This window comes from Melanotaenia boesemani, chromosome 1 (assembly GCF_017639745.1).
Source record: "Melanotaenia boesemani isolate fMelBoe1 chromosome 1, fMelBoe1.pri, whole genome shotgun sequence".
Lineage (NCBI taxonomy): Eukaryota > Metazoa > Chordata > Actinopteri > Atheriniformes > Melanotaeniidae > Melanotaenia > Melanotaenia boesemani.
Window position 1 is genome coordinate 19,139,357 of NC_055682.1, and position 20,405 is coordinate 19,159,761.

Here is a 20,405-nt window from a genome sequence, read left to right on the forward strand (position 1 = left end):
AGTAGGTCTTATAGAGGCCAGAACTGGCTGTTGAGTTTGATGGGATGATGCAGCATTGATGGGAGGTTTCTGTTTGATAACACAAGTGATGCACCCTGGATTATGTCTCACAAAGTATAAAATTTCATTTCCAGAGGAAAGAAACTTAAGCACCAACAAAATGAGCAGCCCAAGCTAAAACACATTAGGAGCTCCCAGCAGCCTGGGTGGATTTTTATTAATGTGTCATATTGTGTTATTTTCATTAACTTGTTCACAGATCAGTGTTGCATTTAACTACCTCACAACTAACTAGAGGCTGTTGGTAAAATCCATGGCCATTGCCCAGCTTAAGATGGAGCAGCTCAATAAAATATCTGGTTTGGCTTTAACAATACCCACTAAACTGCAGTAATTAATAGTGCATGTTTTGCTGCAGATAATTTAAGCCACTTGGTTTAACTGGTACATAACAAGCCCCATTTAAGCAGTGCAATGAACCCCCACCCCCATGTCAAACAAAGTCTTTTTGTTTTTGCTTTTTTAATTAACTTGATTTCTTTTCACATTCTTAATCCATTTGCAGCTTTGTGCCAATAATTTATCAGTGTTTCTTTTTCTTGGAAATCATCCAAAGAAGTGTTCTTTCACATGGCCAGAAAAACTCAGATTTCCACAGATTACTCTTTTGTCAGATATGAAACACTCACCAGTCTGTTTTACAGAGCCAGACTTTGCAAGTAACACGTTGTTGTAGAGTTTGGTTAAAAGGACTATCATTGCAGCCATAGCTGATTCAACTGTGATTCAGTCCATCCTTCCTAAGTATTACTTTAACAGTGTTTCAGCTGAATTTTACATGAACACTAAGGCTGAAACTGAGATGGTTCTGAACTTTGCACTTTAATTATGCACTCAGATTATTTGAAAATCACTTATGTATGATTTCTCCTGAATGGTCTTGTCAATGATCAAATGTATTCACTTTTCTAAGGATCAGCCTGCAGTTTCAATATGATATAATTTAGCTGTTTAATAAATATTCAAAATGAAAAAAGTTGCTCTTTAGTGATACAGTATATTTTTGAGTATCAGATTTGGACAGTGGACCTTTTCCTTTCATCCTTGTGCTTATATTATATTATATTATATTATATTATATTATATTATATTATATTATATCTGTCATGTAATATTTGTATCCAGCTATATATTAACTTCTTATTAACTAACTTATTAATCTATTATGAACAAATGAACAAACCATTCCTATAATAGTGTAATGACTTGTTATCATGATCGTTTTTTACACTTATTTTTCTACTTCAAGACCATTGCATTGAATAGAATTAAATCTTGATTGATTGGTTGATCTTGTTCAGTCAACCAATAAATCTTTTTTTTTTCCAGCGGGGTAAAAAAAAAGTTTAGTATATTTCTAGAATATGAACCAGAGATGTTTGTTTAAAAGCAGATTTGGATTTGTTTGGTTCATTGTCATCTTGAATGTGCTAACCATTTCTAGAACTGAAATTTCTTCTGAAATGTTTTCTAAGATACATTTAAAAGCTCATGGAAAGAGTTAGGTACAAGGTTTAGAGTTTAATAGTAATATTTACACATCCTGTCTCCCAAATAGTGAAAAGGGATGACAGCGGGTTTAATGGCTTTATAATGAATAAAACGCGTTAGTTTACATCTTTCTCCACTAGAAGGAACTAGAGTGCCTTGCTGATAACTCGCAAACACAACTGTCAAAGGCAAAGAAGAGCGACTTCCGTTCAGAGGGGGAAATGGAGGATGATTAGATAGTTCCAAGCTAGGTTAGCATAAATAATGTATTTATTAAAGTAGCCTGTTCGCCAGTTGTTGCAATGAATTAGGACTTTACTGACCGTTTTTTAAAACGTCTCGGTATGTAAAAAAATTCTAAATTTCTAAAAATATCATTTCCCCTTTCCCCCCGATGGCTTATGATGACTGTGATACCAGTTAGTGAGCTAACTTAGCTAAGTGTTTACACAGTTGATTTAGCCAAACGCTGGTCTACGCTAGCTGCTGTTAGCTGTTAGTTGACTGGTTATTTTTTTGGCACAGCATCGTAGTATTTCATACAATGATGACTAAACAAGTAACATTCGTACAATTTTTTGTTAATGTTTTGTCTACGTGACAATGGCTTGGTGTCATACATTACGTTATTTTACGTTTTCTAGTTACTTATTTCCGCAGGGGCAGTGATACCTAATTTTGTAACGTGTGAGGTTTAGCAGAAAATGTTGGTCATATTGTAATTTCTTGAAATTCTCATTAATCACACACCTTTCCTTACAGGGGCTGGTTGGATATTGGGGTATCAGTGATGTATGCCTCGGGGAAATACAGCTCGCGGGGCCCCGCTCTAATCCCCCGGATGAAAACCAAGCACCGGATATACTACATCGTCCTCTTCTCTGTGGTGCTCCTCGGACTAATTGCCACCGGGATGTTTCAGTTTTGGCCCCACTCAATTGAATCCACAGCTGATTGGACCGTTGATAAACGCAGTGTCCACGACGCACCTCTTATCCGGCTGCCTGTATCCAGTCCCATACCTGAGAGGGGTGACCTTAGTTGTCGAATGCACACTTGTTTTGATGTGTATAGATGTGGCTACAATCCTAAGAACAGGATCAAGGTACTTTACAGTCATACATGCTTGTGCATCATTAAGCTTTAGTATTTTTGCTGTGCAATTCTGATCCATTATTGAAATGATTGCTTTTGTAGGTCTACATCTACCCTTTACAGAGATTTGTGGATGACTTGGGAGTTCCTATCAGCAGCACAGGACTGTCACGAGAATACAATGACCTGCTCAGTGCCATCTCTGATAGTGACTTTTACACTGATGATGTCACCAGGGCCTGTCTTTTTATTCCATCTATTGATGTGCTGAATCAGAACTCCCTACGTATCAGAGAGACTGCGCAAGCATTTGCAATGCTGCCCAGGTAAACAAAATCCAAATGAATTCATTTTAAACATCTAATACAACTTAATTGCTATGGTATAGCCAGTTGCTCTCTAACGTTTCCTATTAAACTTCTTTTAACCTGTAAAGTTTTCCAGTAGTGTTAGTTAAAAAATGTTTCTCAACACTAACTTTATTTATCTAATCCCAAGGGGAAAAAATCAAAAACTCATTACATCAGCAATACAATCAATAGTAAGCTTCAGTTAGATATGAAAATATAATTCTTAGAATTAGAATTTTAGAATTCAGTGTTGTATATTGTGAAGGTTTGAAAAAGTATTTTTCATTACCTGATGATATTTTGGAAAAACCCAAAAGTTAAAAAATGAATATTGAGTTTTACATACGTGGGACGTTGTGAGGCGGTGGAGGGAATACTTCGAAGACCTTCTCAATCCCACCAACACGTCTTCCGATGAGGAAGCAGAGTTTGGGGTAGCTGGTGCTGGTTCTCCCATCTCTGGGGCTGAGGTCGCTGAGGTGGTTAAAAAGCTCCTCGGTGGCAAGGCCCCGGGGGTGGATGAGGTCCGCCCAGAGTTCCTTAGGGCTCTAGATGCTGTAGGGCTGTCTTGGCTGACACGCCTCTGCAGGATCGCGTGGACATCGGGGACAGTTCCCCTGGACTGGCAGATTGGGGTGGTGGTCCCCCTCTTCAAAAAGGGGGACTGGAGGGTGTTCTCCAACTACAGGGAGATCACACTCCTCAGCCTCCCCGGTAAGGTCTATTCAGGGTGCTGGAGAGGAGAGTCCGTCGGAAAGTCAAACCTCAGATTGAGGAGGAGCAGTGTGGTTTTCGTCCCGGTCGTAGAACAGTGGACCAGCTCTACACCCTCTTCAGGGTCTTTGAGGGGGCATGGGAGTTTGCCCAACCAATCTACATGTGCTTTGTGGACTTGGAGAAGGCATTCAACCGTGTCCCTCGGGTACTCTTGTGGGTGGTACTCCGGGAGAATGAAGTGCCAGACTCGCTTGTATGAGCTGTCCGGTCGCTGTACGACCGGTGTCAGAGCTTGGTCTGCATTGCCGGCAGTAAATCAGAATCGTTTCCAGTGTGGGTTGGACTCCGCCAAGGCTGCCCTTTGTCACCGATTCTGTTCATAACTTTTATGAAAAGAATTTCTAGGCGCAGCCAAGGTGTTGAGGGGATCCGGTTCAGTGGCCTCAGGATTGGGTCTCTGCTCTTTGCGGATGATGTGGTTCTATTGGCTTCATCGGGCCATGATCTTCAGCTCTCACTGGAACGATTCGCAGCCGAGTGTGAAGCGGCTGGGATGAGAATCAGCACCTCAGCCGGAAAAGGGTGGAGTGCTCTCTCCGGGTCTGCAATAGGGTCCTGCCCCAAGTGGAGAAGTTTACGTATCTCAGGGTCTTGTTCACGAGTAAGGGAAGGACGGAGCTGGAGATCGACAGGCGGATCGATGCAGCATCTGCAGTGATGCAGACTCTGCATCGGTCTGTCGTGGTGAAGAAGGAGATGAGCTAAAAGGCAAAACTCTTGATTTACTGGTCGATCTACGTTCCTACCCTCACCTATGGTCACGAGCTGTGGGTAGTGACCGAAAGAACAAGATTGCGAATACAAGTGGCTGAAATGAGTTTTCACAGCAGGGTGGCCGGGCTCTCCCTTAGAGATAGGGTGAGAAGCTCGGGGATCCCGAGGGCCTCAGAGTAGAGTTGCTGCTCCTCCACATCGAGAGGAGCCATATGAGATGGCTTGGGCATCTGGTTAGGATGCCTCCTGGATGCCTCCCTGGTGAAGTGTTCCGGGCACGTCCCACTGGAAAGAGGCCCAGAGGAAGACCCAGGACACGCTAGATGGACTACATCTCTTGGCTGGCCTGGGGACGTCTTGAGATCCCTCTGGATGAGCTGGTGAATGTGGCCGGGGAGAAGGAAGCCTGGGTTTCCCTGCTTAGGCAGCTACTGCCGCGACCCGACTCCGGATAAGCAGCAGAAAATGGATGGATGGATGGATAAGCTTGAAATGTCACAAGAGCTCAAATCTCAAAATTTCACATTTTTAAATGTCATTATTTTAAACAACTGTTTTTTGATGAGCAGTAAATATACAAGTTATAACATGAAGTTCCATGATGCAGTTTTCTATTCCTTAAATTTTAAGGTAACAGTTTGTTTCTGCATTAATCTTAATTCCTGTTTTGGTAGATGGGACAAAGGGATGAATCACCTACTTTTTAACATGTTACCTGGAGGTCCTCCTGACTATAACACTGCGCTGGATGTACCAAGGGACAGGTAACTACAAAACATCATTCCATTTCCACTGTCTTGAATGTTGACCTTCTGTGGATAAAAATTTTATCATTAAAAGAATTTTCTTCGGGGAGGTAATATTAATTTTTATTCGGAAATATACAGCTGGAAATGTATGTAAAACAAATTTGCAAATGCAAACCAAGACTGCTCGTTTTATTCAAACCTACTTTTTTTGTACATTCTGGATCCAAGAGAGAATAATTTTGTGTCCATGCAAAAAATATATTATTCAACTGTAACAAGGATTTGTCATTGCACCGGTGTAGGGTAGAGTCACTGTTTAGGATGGAAGTGGTTGGATTTATGAACATGCAGACTTGAGTCGGTGAGGACTATTTCTATCTTTAAAGAATTTTCTGGGCTTATCCAGCTGGACTCCATTTGGCACAGAGCCTCATCAGAACCAGGTGTTAGTGGTGATATGTTTCCACTTTATTTTCACCTTGCCTGAAGATAGAACACAATACCAAATGCATTTCATCACTCATTGCAATAACTTCAGATAAAGCCACTAAGTTTGATCTGATTTTACTTTATACCTCACATCAATATTGTTAAAAAAGATGTTTAGACTAAGAAAAGTTTTTGTATAATTGAGTTTTAGCTTAAAAGTAATTTTTGGTCACTTGAATTTGTTGCGAACTACATTGTGTGGAAGCATTGTCACAATCCAGGAATATTTGTTTCAGAGCACTTTTGGCTGGAGGTGGTTTTTCTACATGGACCTACAGACAAGGTTATGATGTCAGCATCCCAGTTTACAGCCCCCTTTCTGCCGATGTTGAGCTGCCGGAGAGACAGCCAGGGTGAGCAGATGACACACAGAAACTTGCATCTTTAATGTCAAATCGTGACCAAATAACTTATCTGATAATGATCTTCTTTATATATGATTGACTTGTAAGTGTAAAAATAATTTTGGTTTATTGGCATATTTACGGCCAGTTTTGATAAATATATTCATTGTCATCAATATAAAATATGTCTTTATAACCAGTTGCATACCTCCTGTTTCCTTTCCTCCAGGCCGCGTCGCTACTTTATTCTTTCCTCTCAAACTGCCATTCACCGAGAGTACCGTGCTGAACTGGAGCGTTTGAAAGAAGAAAATGGAGAAGCTTTACTTCTCCTAGACAAGTGTAGTAACCTTTCCCAGGGTGCTGCCTCTGCACAAAAACGGTGCTACAAGGGCCAGGTGTATGACTACCCACAGATCCTTCAGGTGGGAGCACAACTAAGTAACAGAGTATTAGTAGTACAGTCCTTGTTAAATGCACTTATCTTGATGATAAGAAATTTTCGCAGCAGTCCACTTTATTTAAAATTTTCATTTATCAGTTAACCAGATTGTGCTTCATCCACTTCTTTGGGAACAGGAAATGTTGGGCGAGGTAGACACAAGATAACTGGAAATTAAAGCTGGTGCTTATTTTATTGTTTTGTGGTCAAAATGAAGTTAAGCTCCTAAAGTGAGACATTTTCTTCAGTCAGTATGCCAAATCACGTACAAAATGTTTCAACAGGAATCTTCATTCTGTGTGGTCTTGAGAGGAGCACGTTTGGGTCAGGCTGCACTCAGCGATGTGCTACAGGCTGGCTGTGTACCTGTTATCCTGGCTGACTCCTACATTCTGCCATTCTCTGAAGTACTTGACTGGAAAAGGTCAGCCTAAGTCTTTGAACTGAGTAAAAAAAAAAGTAAGTGTTTTAAAAAGTTTGATTATTTTTACATAAATAATTTAATGGCTTTGTTCCTGCACAGGGCATCTGTGGTTATTCCAGAGGAAAAACTATCAGAGATGTACACCATCCTGAAAAGCATTCCTCACAGACAAGTTGAAGAAATGCAGAGACAGGTAACAGTCAAAACATCTCTCAGCAAACTTGCCTGAAAATGCCATTTTTAGAGCTGTAATTATTTTGGCAGTCATTGGTGCTGCCACTTTGGAGCTTTTGCATCTCGCTTCTAAGATGTGCCTGTTTTTTTGACCATCCATGTTGTCATGTGTCTGACAGCTAATACAAATTTACCATGATGTGCAAGAGACAGAAAGTTGGATACCAGCCTCTCGTTTTATAACTTGCTCAGTCTAGATTTTAAAAGGCTCATAGAAGATTCAGTTATGTTTATTTTAGCTTGAATGAAATATGTGAAAGATGGCTTATACTCTTTCCATTTGATATCTGTGTTGAGACACAATAAACAGAAGTGAAATCAGCCATGAGAGTAGTGCACTAGTTCAGCTGCTCCTCATTCTCTTGTATCAACTCAAGTCCATTTACCAATTACACTGGCAAAACACATTGTAGGCCAAAAGCTCAGAGATGGGCTTGTATTACACCAGACAAGTTGATATGTATGCCTTGCTCATTGGGTTGCAGAGTTTGTTTGGGGTATGCCATTATGAACAGCTCACAACTATCAGCATAGATCTGATGTTATTATTGATTGGCTACAGTACTTTTACTGCCTGCTGTCATGGATTACAGATGGATTGGTTGCAAGCCAATTTATATCTAAAACGCATTACTACAGACGTAATGGATTTTTAAATTAAAGCTATAAACCCTCATGCCATTTGAACTTTAGGTGCAATCCTTTGAGTCAATGTGCCATCTCTTGTGTTACATTTTGTAAAAATGTTCTTACATTTTTTTCTTAAACAAAATTTTTAGGTTTTATTCATACCTGTTTAAAGTTTTCTTAACACAAAATACTCTGTGCCTACTTAATAAATTACTTAGTTGCTTTCTTGAGGGAAGAAAAAAATCAACATTAAGAAACACACAGAGAGCTATCTTTTAAAATGGCCAATGTCTTGGTATACCTGTTTTTTTTTTTCCCAAGTAATCGAGGGTTTTATTGTGTGATGCATTTCTTTTAACTCCCATACCAAGTGGCTCTTAAGTTTGCAAGCAGTGTTTCAGATTTCACCACATTTAACGCAAACAGTAAAATATTACAGCTCTAGATGAATAAGACAGTATTGTAGTTATAATCAAAGGATCATAACAATAATGCCAATAGAAAACCAATATCATAAGCAAGAATTCAAACAAAGCTTAAACACTTAATTTCTGTTTTGGTGTTGTTGAATGATGCATTTCATTAGTTTGCCAGCAGAGGGCTAAGCAGACCTTTGTTTTATTATCTGTTCCCATGAAGTCTAAGAAATACTTATAAATGGAAGAGGGGTAATAGACGATGCATACTAACTTCAAAGGAGATGTCATAATGGACAACTCATGACTTTTCATTAGTTTATTTTTTGTGAACATGTATTAAAGTTAATCATTGTAATAGTCAGTAGCCAATAAAGTATTTTACTAAATTCTCTAAAAATCATTGTGAAAGAGTATCTGGTTGATTTGTAAGGGAGACTAAAAACCTGAAAGAAAATAAAAATAAAATCCTAAAATATGAATTTATTGTTATTTATGAGATGACTAAAGCAGAGCACTTTAAGTTGCACTGCAGTTTTAGTTCAGCCTGCATGGCAAAAATATTTAGAAATCATAAGCAGCATGTCCTTTTAGAAACCTGGTCAGAGCTGCTTCTTAATATTCCCAATACAAACCTAAAAATTTAAGTTCTTTGAACTGTTAAGTCCTCCGTAATATTCCTGTCATCTGTCCTCACTGTCACAAATGCTGAAGTTATCAGAACATCACAACCTAGTATAAGATGTAAACTGTGAAGACTAAACAGAAAGGAAAGCGGTGCCATCCCACAGTTTTCCTTTGTGTAAAAAAAGAAAATAAATAAAGAGCTCAGTAATTATGGAGAAATGAGGGCTTACAACCGGGGCTGTTTAATTACACCTGAAGTGCTCTCCCGCAGTAGCGGTGTTTAACTGTGGTCCTCAAAGCCTAAAGTCTTGTTAGTTTTTATTTTAGCCATTCTAATGAGAGCTGATTTACACCAGGTAATTAACAAGTTATGTGTAGGTGTGTATGTACGAGTGCTTGTACATGTGTGTCTTTGTGTGTGTGTGTGTGTGTGTGGAAATGTTTCGATCACAGTTAAAAGTAAACCGCTAGTAAATCTTGAGGAAAAACATCATTTCCAGCGACAAACTTGCATGACTGAAACAGACGTGCCTTTAGTGCTGTTTTTGATTATGCCAAAAACACTAATGATTGCCTGATTGTGGCCACAGCTCATTGGCTCCCATTTCTGGTCCATAGGTCTAACCATATGTTTGACACTTGACAACTTTTACTTGCTGCCTACCAAACAAAACTTATGTTTTGATGTTGTAATTAACAATGGAGTGACCGCTGTTGGGAAGTTCATAAAGCTTAAAGGAAATTTGAAGATTACTTGGTTTTAACAGAGCAGACATTACAAATAACTGTTCTGTTTGACTTGAATGATCTCACTTAAGGTTAATAGTGATTTAAATTGTATATAGTTTTCAATTAATGAACAGAGTTTTGATTAATTCATGCCTTGAGGTGATGGCTGTTGACGTATAGACTAGATGCAGTGATTGTAGGAAGTAGTGATGGTTTCTTTTCTCTGTTACAATGATGTCTGTTCTTCTCTGCTCATAAAAATTCCTGCAAGTGGAGGGCAAGGGTGGTGGGTGGAGGGTGGCCTTATGGACCCTGGGGCAAGCACAGTTTTCTTTCTGCCTTCTCCTAGTCGGAAAAGAAACTTTCATCACCGGTTGATTTATAGACCCCTGAGATTAGACAGTCTTTTTAAATTCTCTTCAGCCCTGCTGTAAAAATAAATGCTGTCTTTGTACATCTTAGGGATGTGGGGGATAACGGTATTTTACAGTTATGACATCACATTTGTGTTATCTTCTGTAATAGCTGTACTCTGACAAAAAATTAAGAACATAAACAGAGGTTTAATGGGCAATAGCATCATGTCAGCAGCTCAATGAAACACTAATATTCAGATTTAGTTTATTTGTGAGGGTGCTTGAGGGCTTATTGTAGCAGCTGGGAATGTCTGGGTTTGGGAATTTGTTCCTCTTTTGGGAATCTTGTTAACAGTAGAATTTGGATTAAACAGTTCTTAGGTGTGTTATTTTTAGAAAAGGAAAAAAAAAAAACAATTGACTCTGTTGTTAACAGAAATAACAGTTTGTTTGTTTGTTTGTTTTTTCATGTGACTGTTGATGAAATAAAAAAAAAATAAAAAGTTGAACCCAAACATCACTAATACACACAGACCACCTCCCCTCATTTATAAAAGCACAGATTAGTCTGCACATCAAGCTATAATGGAGCCACTCCCTTACACGTAAGCACTTCTAATCTCTGATTTCCTGGTGCTTAGTGCCCATTCGATATTCATCGAATATATATTCCTGCAGACAGTCAGGCTGTAAAAAGGCAAAAAAAAAAAAATTAGAATTTATAGGTCCATACTGACTTTCCTTGACTTTTAGGTTCTAGAAATGATACACAAAGTTTTAATTATAATACAGTACAGTTGCAATTGTTAGTTTAGTACAAATGTGCAGTTCTTCATTATTTTCTTCATTTAATCCGACAGCACGTATTTTATTAACTTTTGATTGCTTTATTGACTTTCTTTGGGTACAGATTTAGTTGTAATGTTTCTTTTCTCTTTAGGCACACTGGTTCTGGGAAGCCTACTTCAGCTCCATGAAGGCTATTGGCCTGACAACACTCCAGATCATCAATGACCGCATTTACCCATATGCTGCACGCACTTACGAGCAGTGGAACAACCCACCTGTAGTGGTATGCACCTTTCTATACCTTGTTAGCATTGTTGCATTGTTGTATTGTGTTCTAACATTTCTTTGTATCCTTAATTTTTTTTCAATGTTTACACTATGAAGGATGCCATGTTTCAGAATAGAGCTATATTATCTGTACAGCTTTATGCGCTAATGGGCTGAACCTTTTATTTATATTCTAGAAAGTGCTTTTATTGCAGACGTCTGAATGATGCTGTTCCAGAACGAAGCTTTTGCCATGCAGACGCTTACTGTGCCTCACAGGCTTTCCCACTCTCCTGGGCCTTGTAAATCAAAGCCTCTGGAGTAGAGTGATGGTAGATGCTGTCCCTCTTTCTGAAACACCACACATGGAGCACCTCACAGTTTGGTATACACCCAGGCAGCTCTGAGGCAGCAAGTTTGTGTCAGCAGTTCTGCTAGAACTGTTTCTCTGTTGCGGTGAATAAGAAGTTCCTCTAGGTCTTAGTCATTGTGTTTGCAGAGAGTGTTCTGGATGTGAAGAGCGAATGGTGTGTGAATGTGTGTGTATGTTCAACATCTTTCTGGTTGTGGGAGTTTGTGGCTGCAGACATGTTGGCTAGGCGAACGTCTCCCAGGAGTTGTTAATCAGCTCGGTTTGATCTAGAGGCTCCTCCAAGCTGTCTGTGGGATAGAGGCGTGCGCATGTCAGCATGTGTGTAGATGCATAATAATGCCTTTTGAATATGTCAGATGTCTACAAGTAAAGCAATATTTTATTAGAGAGATGGCAGTAACAGTGAGGGTGCATGTTTGTAAACGAGTAATTTCTGAGGGATGTTCTGTCCTTTTAGTTCTTCTCACATCTGCTAAAGCGATTGTTCTCTCTTGAACATGGCAGACTGTTGCTCTGAGCAGGTAGCTTGCAATCAGCACTTACACTTGACTTTGACCACTTAAATTCTCTGCCGAGCATCTGACCCCCAGTCCAATCTGTCAGCATTACCCTGGTCCCAAAGTTTGTCCAGATCCAGAAGAGGTTAATGTGTCAGGGTACAGACCTTTGGCCATTCCTGCCTGAAATGGGAGACAAAGTGGTTTCTCGATAGATGGTGAGAAGAACTTGCACACAGCACTAAATAAATCAAGCAGACATTTTTCCGCCTCTCCTCCTAAAGTCTTTAGGGTGGTAATTGAAAGCACATTGCCCAGGACCGCGGGTGCTTTTGGAGGGAGGGGATCTCAGAATAAGGGACAGGCTGCTTTTTGTTTGCCATTTGTAGGTAGGGGGATACTTTTGAGGTACATGAAAAGTTGCATTTTAAACTTTCAAACTCTCCAGAGTTTTGAACTTTTTGTGTGATGATTAGAACTTGGACAGACTGAAGTCATTTAATCACATTGTTGTTGAAAAGTTTAGTCCACAAGTATTGGTTAATCATGTTATTTTTGTTAAGTATCAGACATAATATAAATGCTGTAAGTATAAGATTTAAAAGAGCATAAAATTTTAAAGCCGCTCAGAAGTTGAAAGTTTCCTATTTGATTGATCATATATTGTTAAATAACAGGTAGTTCTAGAAAGGTTAAAAGAGTAATGTTTTCTACTTCTTTCCCTTTATGGCTATGGGCACCTTAAATAGTCATTATCACATGGTGTTCAGTGCGCGAGAGTGGAGCCATGGCAACACAATATAGCAACTTTTTATATGTCATCCTTCATCAACTCATTGAAATTGTATACTCATCTGAGTATGCACAGTAATATTTATTACTTGTAGAATGAAGTATTGATGCTCATTGATACTTTTATGTGCAGATTAACAGGGCAGACTAATGCAGGCCTTTAAAATAAGCTGAAAGTTCATTTGTATTTTGTTCCTAATCTCTGCACTTGAAGGTTTCTGAGATAAGTACAGAACCACTTCAGCAGTTCTAATGAACCAAATAAAATGTATCTTTCTAGTGCAGTAAAACACAGTAACTCTTCAGATGTGTTGGTGACATATTGAGCTGCGGCTTTCTTTTCATCTAAATTATTCAGTTTGACAAATGACTTAAGTGGTCTCAGCATGTTCTAGTCTGTTTTTATGCAGCTGTGCTGCGTATATGTGTTACTTTAATGATTTCCCCGTCTTTTTGTATGACAATGTGACAACGACCACAGGGAAGTTTCCACTTGCCAGTAAAGTGAATTTTTATTGGTGGTGGAGTGACTGATGTTGTGTAAAAAGCGGTGGCCGTGTCTCTGTTGACAGACTTGTGTTGATGCTCTGGAAGGAGCCACATAATCACTCTGTGGCCACCTGGAACTAGAAGAGAAACGGGGTTTATACGTACTTCAAGAAGCCCACAGATTTATTGTTTTTGATGTGTTCTTTTTGCCCTTCTCACACTGATTGGCACTGGAGGGTGGAATATTTTTATAGTCTTTGATGAATGCTCCAAGAGCAGACCCTTGTGCTTTTACAGTTACCAGTAATGTAAGCGAAACAAATAGTTTGTATTTTGATTTCAATTGAGGCAATAATCTTAGTAAGCAAATGTATTGTTGGCATAGTCACTGGTTGCAGTTTTTGCTTGTGTTATTTTAGCCCACATGGCTGTTTTGTAACCTTTTTAAAGTTTAAGATTAAGTACACACACATCAGAAAACTACCCTGCTGCTTCCTTCATTTTACAGTGTCATTTGATCTGTGTTGGAGTCAGTACAACTTTAAGGATTTACAGGGCATTTTAAAAAGTAGCAATGAAAGAAAAGCCAAGTTCAACACTGATACCTGCTTACCACCCCCCCCCTACACACACACACACACACACACACACACACGTCTAATTCCCATATGTTTTTCTTATTTTTTTCTTACAGAAGACTTTCATTTGTAATAATGACATCCCAAGAGCTGCAGACATGAGCAGATAGCCAACCTGTCATGTTTTTAAACTACCTCCTGATTTTTATGTACTTCTTTCTGCATCTGTACGGTTTGCTTGGCACTCTGACTGGAAGGTTTACATTGTGTTTCTGTATTATCTCCACCCTTGGAGACAGTATTGGATTATTCTTGCACCATTATTTAAGAAAATAATCTAATCTATTGGTGATCTTTTTGTGCACTTTAGTGACTATGACAGATAAGTTGGACAGATGTACACCAGACCAGCTGGCAGTGGAACAAAAGAGTAGATTGGTAAAAATGGTTCATGTTGTTCTTTGTTTCCCATCTCTTGTAGAAGTGGTCCAGTGTGAACAGCCCTCTATTCCTGCCGCTTATCCCACCAAGGGCTCCGGGATTCACAGCAGTGGTGCTGACCTACGATCGTGTTGAGAGTCTTTTCAGGGTCATCACAGAAATCTCCAAGGTGCCAAGCTTGGCGAAGCTTTTGGTGGTGTGGAATAACCAGAACAAGAGCCCTCCGGAGGGTGAGTATGCCTGAGTCCCATCAACAATAAGATGGACTATAAAACTTTTCAGAAGATGAAGCCTCATAACCAGCCATTAAAAAGATTCATTTGGTCAATCCAAACAAAGTAGATAAAAAGATGCAGTCTAATAAAAGCTAATATAAAACTAACAGTACCTTAGAGAATATATACAGTTTAGCAGTAGAGCTCTTAATTTCAGTTCTACATCAAGTGTCATCGAATGTAATTACCATGTTAATATGTCTCATTCTACTCAGGACAGCTGCTATGTTTAAAGTGTAACAAAGTATACACCCATTGTGTTTATTATTTCATGCAACTGTTGTTATTTAGACCAGTAAATCTACAACTGGACAACAGCAGAGCCACAACACACTGGCTCTTTGCTCCACAGAGGATGGAGAAAATGAAGAGTAATTTAGTTATCACATTGCCCTCCAGCAGAAAACAGTGTCATAGCGACAGTTTTGATAAGAGGTGTAACAATAGAAAAAAGAAGGGTTTGGTATGAACGTCAACATTGTTTTTTTATACTTTCAGTTAAGGACTGAAATGAAAGCATTTAACAGTACATGTTAATGCGCATGGTCTGTCAACTGCCGTGTCCAGTGTGAACAGGGGAAGTTGTTGACCAAGCAGTCCTTTCCAGTTTTCAGAGAAAACTCTTAACATGTTTCTGTGTAAATTGAAATTTGTATTTCTACTTTTTCACCCCTCTACCAATAATTTATCTCGTTTGTCATTGATTGGTCGCAGTAACTTATATATTACACAGTCTTCAACAATTATGAACCTTAATTTTGGAAGTTAAGTGTAAAACAATTAATTCTTTTTTGACTAAGAATTAAATCTGTCTGCTGTTCTGAGTTGACTAAAGTGATGAAACAGATATGACTTTGAAGCTTTCACACATGGCTGTAAGTTGTCTTTTCATTAGAGGCATCAACGGTGCCTGGATGGGGCCTTTGTGTCCCATTAGAATTAACAAGAGGCCATTGATAGGGCAGAATAACAGTTCACAGGCCAATATGAAGGCACTTTTCCTCCCTCATTTACACCAAGCATGGACACGATGCATTTACAGGCTCCTATTTTTGTTTTAATCTTTTTATAAAATCTGCTTTCTAGACTATCATTAAGAGTTTTGTTTGTGAGTTTAAACACTATGTTCTGTTGCACACTTAAATTGTATCATGTTTACCAACTTGTCTGAGATCCCTGGCATCTACATAGCTACTGAGAACTGAACTTTTACATCTGTGATAATTGCAGAAGGCACATATAAAAACCAAAGCCCATCCTTTGTAACATGGAAACTTGTTTTGTTGGTGTTTAAACATAGTTAGTTGTTCATAAACTGCAACAGCTAATAGTGGCTATTTTGACCCATACCAAGCTGGAGCTGATATTTTTTTAAATTGATGTAATAGCCCATAACTCCCGTCACTTGTACTTTCTTTTTCCAACCTTGGAACTAGAAGAAGGAATGACAGCAACATGGGGCGATTGAAAGAAGAAACTCTTGGCATTTAACATAGCAGTTTTTCTGACAATGGCTTTTGACAGGAGACCTCAGACGTGGTTAGGAAGACCTGGAGCTCTTAAAAGCTGCCAAGCCCCAGTCACTCCATCAGTGAGGGGACACATTCTGTGTGATCAGACTGTGCTACAGTCCGTGCCGTGGACACTGCCCAAGATCTTTGAAACACTCCCCTGAAAAAAAACACTTTGGTTATCTGCCTCATGAAGAATCGCTTTGTGGTTAGATTTGCACATGCTTGAGGTTGGTGTAACATTATGAGTCAGTGAGTAAAGTTTAACTCCCAGAATGTTGTTTTCCACTGCCAGAGAGGATTTCAGAATTTCACGATTCCTCAGACACTGAAATGTTTGGATTTATAGTGTTGTATAATGCATTTACAGGACCAGTTATGTACGTGTTACTCTGTGATATCTTCAGATGCCTTATTTTGCATTACCAGCTACACCAAGGCCTGTTTACTTTCAAACTGAACAAACAAGGCCAACAATCTTAGATTTCACTTGCTTGAACTAGCTAATGTCTTACCTCTTTTGCTGGAAAGAATTAAAAAACTGCTTCCAGGTAATTTCCACTTTACCAGTTAATTCAAGGAACTGTTTGAGTTCAGTACACTTTGTGTGTAAAACTTTTTTTTTTCCTCTCTCTCTCCTGTCAGAGTCTCTTTGGCCAAAAGTTGGTGTTCCTCTTAAAGTGGTGCGAACCAAAGAGAACAAACTGAGCAACCGTTTCTTCCCTTATGATGAGATTGAGACAGAAGCTGTGCTAGCGATTGATGATGACATCATCATGCTGACATCTGATGAGTTGCAGTTTGGCTATGAGGTGAGAAATATACTCCCTTCTAAAGGAAAAAGTACCCTTGATCATACTTCCCCATCTCTCCACTGATGGCAGGTTTTGCACTAAACTTCTTTAAGTTGATCCCAGAGTTTAAAGTCACTCCGGGAGATTACAGTCTCATTCTCCACTATTTGAAGATTTGACTGCTTACTGAATGTGTTTGATGTGGGAGGAATGATGACAGGTCTGCAGCTGATGCTTTTCATGCCAAAATACCTGCCCTCTCCTATTCTGCATGACAAGCTCACCTGAATCCATTTAGAACCTATTTGATCAAATTGTGCTCAGTTTAAGGATAATTACATGGAGTTACAGTGAGAATGTAGGAGTTTTCTGATTGGTGACTCTGCTTTCTGCTTTCAGTAAAAGAATCAGAGTGTTAACCTTGGTGAAATATTTAGCCAGTCATGAAGCTTTTTCTGCCTGAAAGTATTTTCTTTTGTGCTTTACAAGCTTTTGACTTGTGCTTGTGATTTTTGGCTCCCAGATAAAGGCTCTGATAGATGGTAGTCTAAGACCTAAATGTTCCTTCTGATCTCTCAGACTTGGTCTCCATCATTAATATTTAAATGAAAGTTGCTTAGTTGAGCTGAATATGTCAGACAATCTGTCTCCTGTCTTGCTGTTTTTTCCAGGTGTGGAGGGAGTTCCCTGACAGGCTGGTAGGCTACCCAGGACGGCTGCACCTCTGGGACCATGAAATGGGGAAGTGGAAGTACGAGTCGGAGTGGACAAATGAGGTCTCCATGGTTCTGACGGGAGCTGCCTTCTACCACAAGGTATAGAGCTGCTGAATGATACAAATATTAGTTGCTTGAACTCTTCTCCTGCCGTTTGCTAACTAAAAGCATCACTGGACTTATCGATGATGTGTACAAATAATTTTGAAAGGGATATTGACTATTAAGTTTAAAACAAATTCAGGTAGTGTTTCATCTTTACTTAATGTAAAAACTTCTACATTGAAAATTGTGTATTTATTTCTATTTCAGTACTTCAACTATTTGTACACATACAAGATGCCAGGGGACATAAAGAACTGGGTGGACGCTCACATGAACTGTGAAGATATTGCAATGAACTTTCTGGTGGCTAACATCACAGGAAAAGCTCCTATAAAGGTACATTCATAATTCTGGCTACTCTGAATGTTTTGAGCTTGCAGGGAGAGGCTGAAAGCTGAAATGGCAGAGTAGCATCTCTGGGTCTGATCAGCTCTCACCCTTCAAAATCACCACCTCTCCCCCTCCTCCTCACACTGACTCTACCCAGGTGCAGGGGCCCTGGGCTTAAGCGTGACCTTAACCTCCCTTATCTGAGTGGGACTCATTGGCACTCCTCCTCTGTGTATGCTTTGCTAAGCTCACCAGGGCTTATGCATACCCTTCTGTCAAAGCACAGGTTCCACACTTCCCTACACCTGCACCCACTGTCCCGCCTCCCAGAACATTCCCTCAGAAGACACTTATTCTTTTTGACCACCCCTCATATCTTTACTGTTAACTGTTAACATTTTTTTCCCCCTCACATTAATACTTTCACATGTTAGAGCGTTGGAAGTTGGTTCTAGTGTTTTATTTCATCAGACTTGACAGCATTAGCTTCTGTTTGGCCAGGTTGAGGTTTAACAAATTGAAGTGAGCAGACATTAATGCTGTAACTTTGTTTTCTTTCTGTTTAGGTGACCCCAAGGAAAAAGTTCAAGTGTCCTGAGTGTACTGCCATTGATGGACTCTCCCTCGATCAGACACACATGGTGGAGAGGTATGGCTGTTTTCTTCTAAAAGAAACTTTCTTGCAGTGGACACAGTTCAATCAGTTTTTTTGTTTTTATTTGTGTAATTTACATGTCTGTATGTATGTCTGTGTGTGCATACATGCTTGGCATGGGTGTGTTACTCCCCCTCAGATTACCTGGATTTAGTATTGTAGAGAATGCTAGAATATTTTTCAGCTTATGACATATGAAAATACTTGCACTTATTTTGATTATTAAAATTTTTAAGTTAAATCTTTTGAAAATTTGATATTTAAGAGAATATCTCAGTTTTAAAATACTGTTATTAAAAACAGTATACTGTAATTATAGACCTATTTCTGCTTACTTGATAGATTTTGTTTACATTTCCTCTGCACTTCTTTTTCATTTTTTCATGATAGAGGCGTTATGCGCTTCCTTTGCGGTGTCATTTAGAGCTGCAACACTGAGCAGAGAAACATTATAGATCTTAATTCATGTCTCCTCGCAGCAGGGAAAAATAACTTAAAGTGACAAAAACTTAAATTTTAAGTTAAATTGTTGTGCTTCTATAAAATAGCTATAATTATCAAATACAGTAAAAATACATAACCATAATAGTTTTCAATCCAGCATCTATTTAAAATTGAATCTATATTTTTAGTTCAGGTCTTTTATATTCTGTGAGCTGTGTGAAAATTAAAGCTGTAGATCAGTGAGTGGATTTTGGCTCTAGATGCACTTAAATTGAGGTGAAACACAAGCTGTAGGAATAATAAACCTGATTAAGATACGTTTGAGACCTTACAGTGATTAAATTATGCGTTCAGAGGCTGATTAATAAGTTTTTTATGTTTTTGTCAAAGTAAATATCTTATCTTCCTTCATAGATCTGAGTGCATCAATAAATTTGCTTCAGTTTTTGGAACAATGCCTCTGAAGGTAGTGGAGCACCGTGCAGACCCCGTGCTCTATAAAGACGACTTTCCAGAGAAACTCAAGAGCTTTCCCAACATTGGCAGCCTCTAACCTGCATGCACCAAGTGTCCAGAGTTCTTCACACCTTCAACACTTTCAAGGCTTTTCAGCAACATTGTCTTTCTTGTCATGATGCCAGTAACCTATTCAAATAACTTTTTTCCCTTTTAGTAAAAATGCAGAATGGTCTCAAACTGTTGAAATCTTACTGTAAACTGGACATGGCACAGTGTGTGATGAGGGCAAAATTTGTTATTAAACATTTATGACACTCATGTTAAATTAAATTCTGACCCTGAGTCTGATATTTGGTGGGGAAGCTTACTGATTGGTCCCTCACTGTTGCTGTTTTAGAGCTGAACACTTGAGCCTCCAGCTGCTCTGGAATCAGCAAAATATGGTGTGTATATATTTGTACTTTGCAGCCGTGCTGTATGATAGTCATAATTTATGATCCTCCAAAAAGGTATCTTTTTTTTTTTTGACTCAAAGCAGACATGAACTCGATTCTTTTTAGCTGTACTATATATATATATATATATATATATATATATATATATATATATATATATATATATATATATATATATATATATATATATATATATATATATATATATATATATATATATATATATATATATATATATATAATAGATGATAAATGATTCTGACATGTCTATGTAGGCTTTATTCATGGATTGATTGATTGTGATGACACACAGATGTTGTACAGTGAATGTTTCATAATGCATTCTGTATTACACAATCAGATTGGACCATTAGAGAAAGCTGGTAAAATAAATCTAATATTTAGAGTAACCTCTGAATTTTTTTGTTTGTTTAAAAAAAAAAAAAAAAGAATAGCATTCTGAGCTACTGGAAATTTTTAAAATGTAATTTTATACTGCCTGAACAAG

General features: G+C 38.7%; 1 protein-coding gene across 1 annotated transcript; it reads left to right on the plus strand.

Annotated features, from left to right (window-relative positions):
* Window positions 1-1,753: 1,753 nt before the first annotated feature.
* Window positions 1,754-20,042, plus strand: ext2 (exostosin glycosyltransferase 2). Its single transcript, XM_041986190.1, has 15 exons — window positions 1,754-1,893; window positions 2,314-2,656; window positions 2,749-2,972; window positions 5,162-5,251; window positions 5,962-6,078; window positions 6,299-6,494; window positions 6,796-6,935; window positions 7,035-7,128; window positions 10,868-10,999; window positions 14,194-14,383; window positions 16,585-16,751; window positions 17,405-17,548; window positions 17,762-17,890; window positions 18,451-18,533; window positions 19,398-20,042. Exons 2-15 carry the CDS (start codon window positions 2,342-2,344, stop codon window positions 19,534-19,536), a joined length of 2,160 nt encoding a protein of 719 aa, XP_041842124.1. The 5' UTR covers window positions 1,754-1,893; window positions 2,314-2,341; the 3' UTR covers window positions 19,537-20,042.
* The last annotated feature ends 363 nt before the right edge of the window (window positions 20,043-20,405 follow it).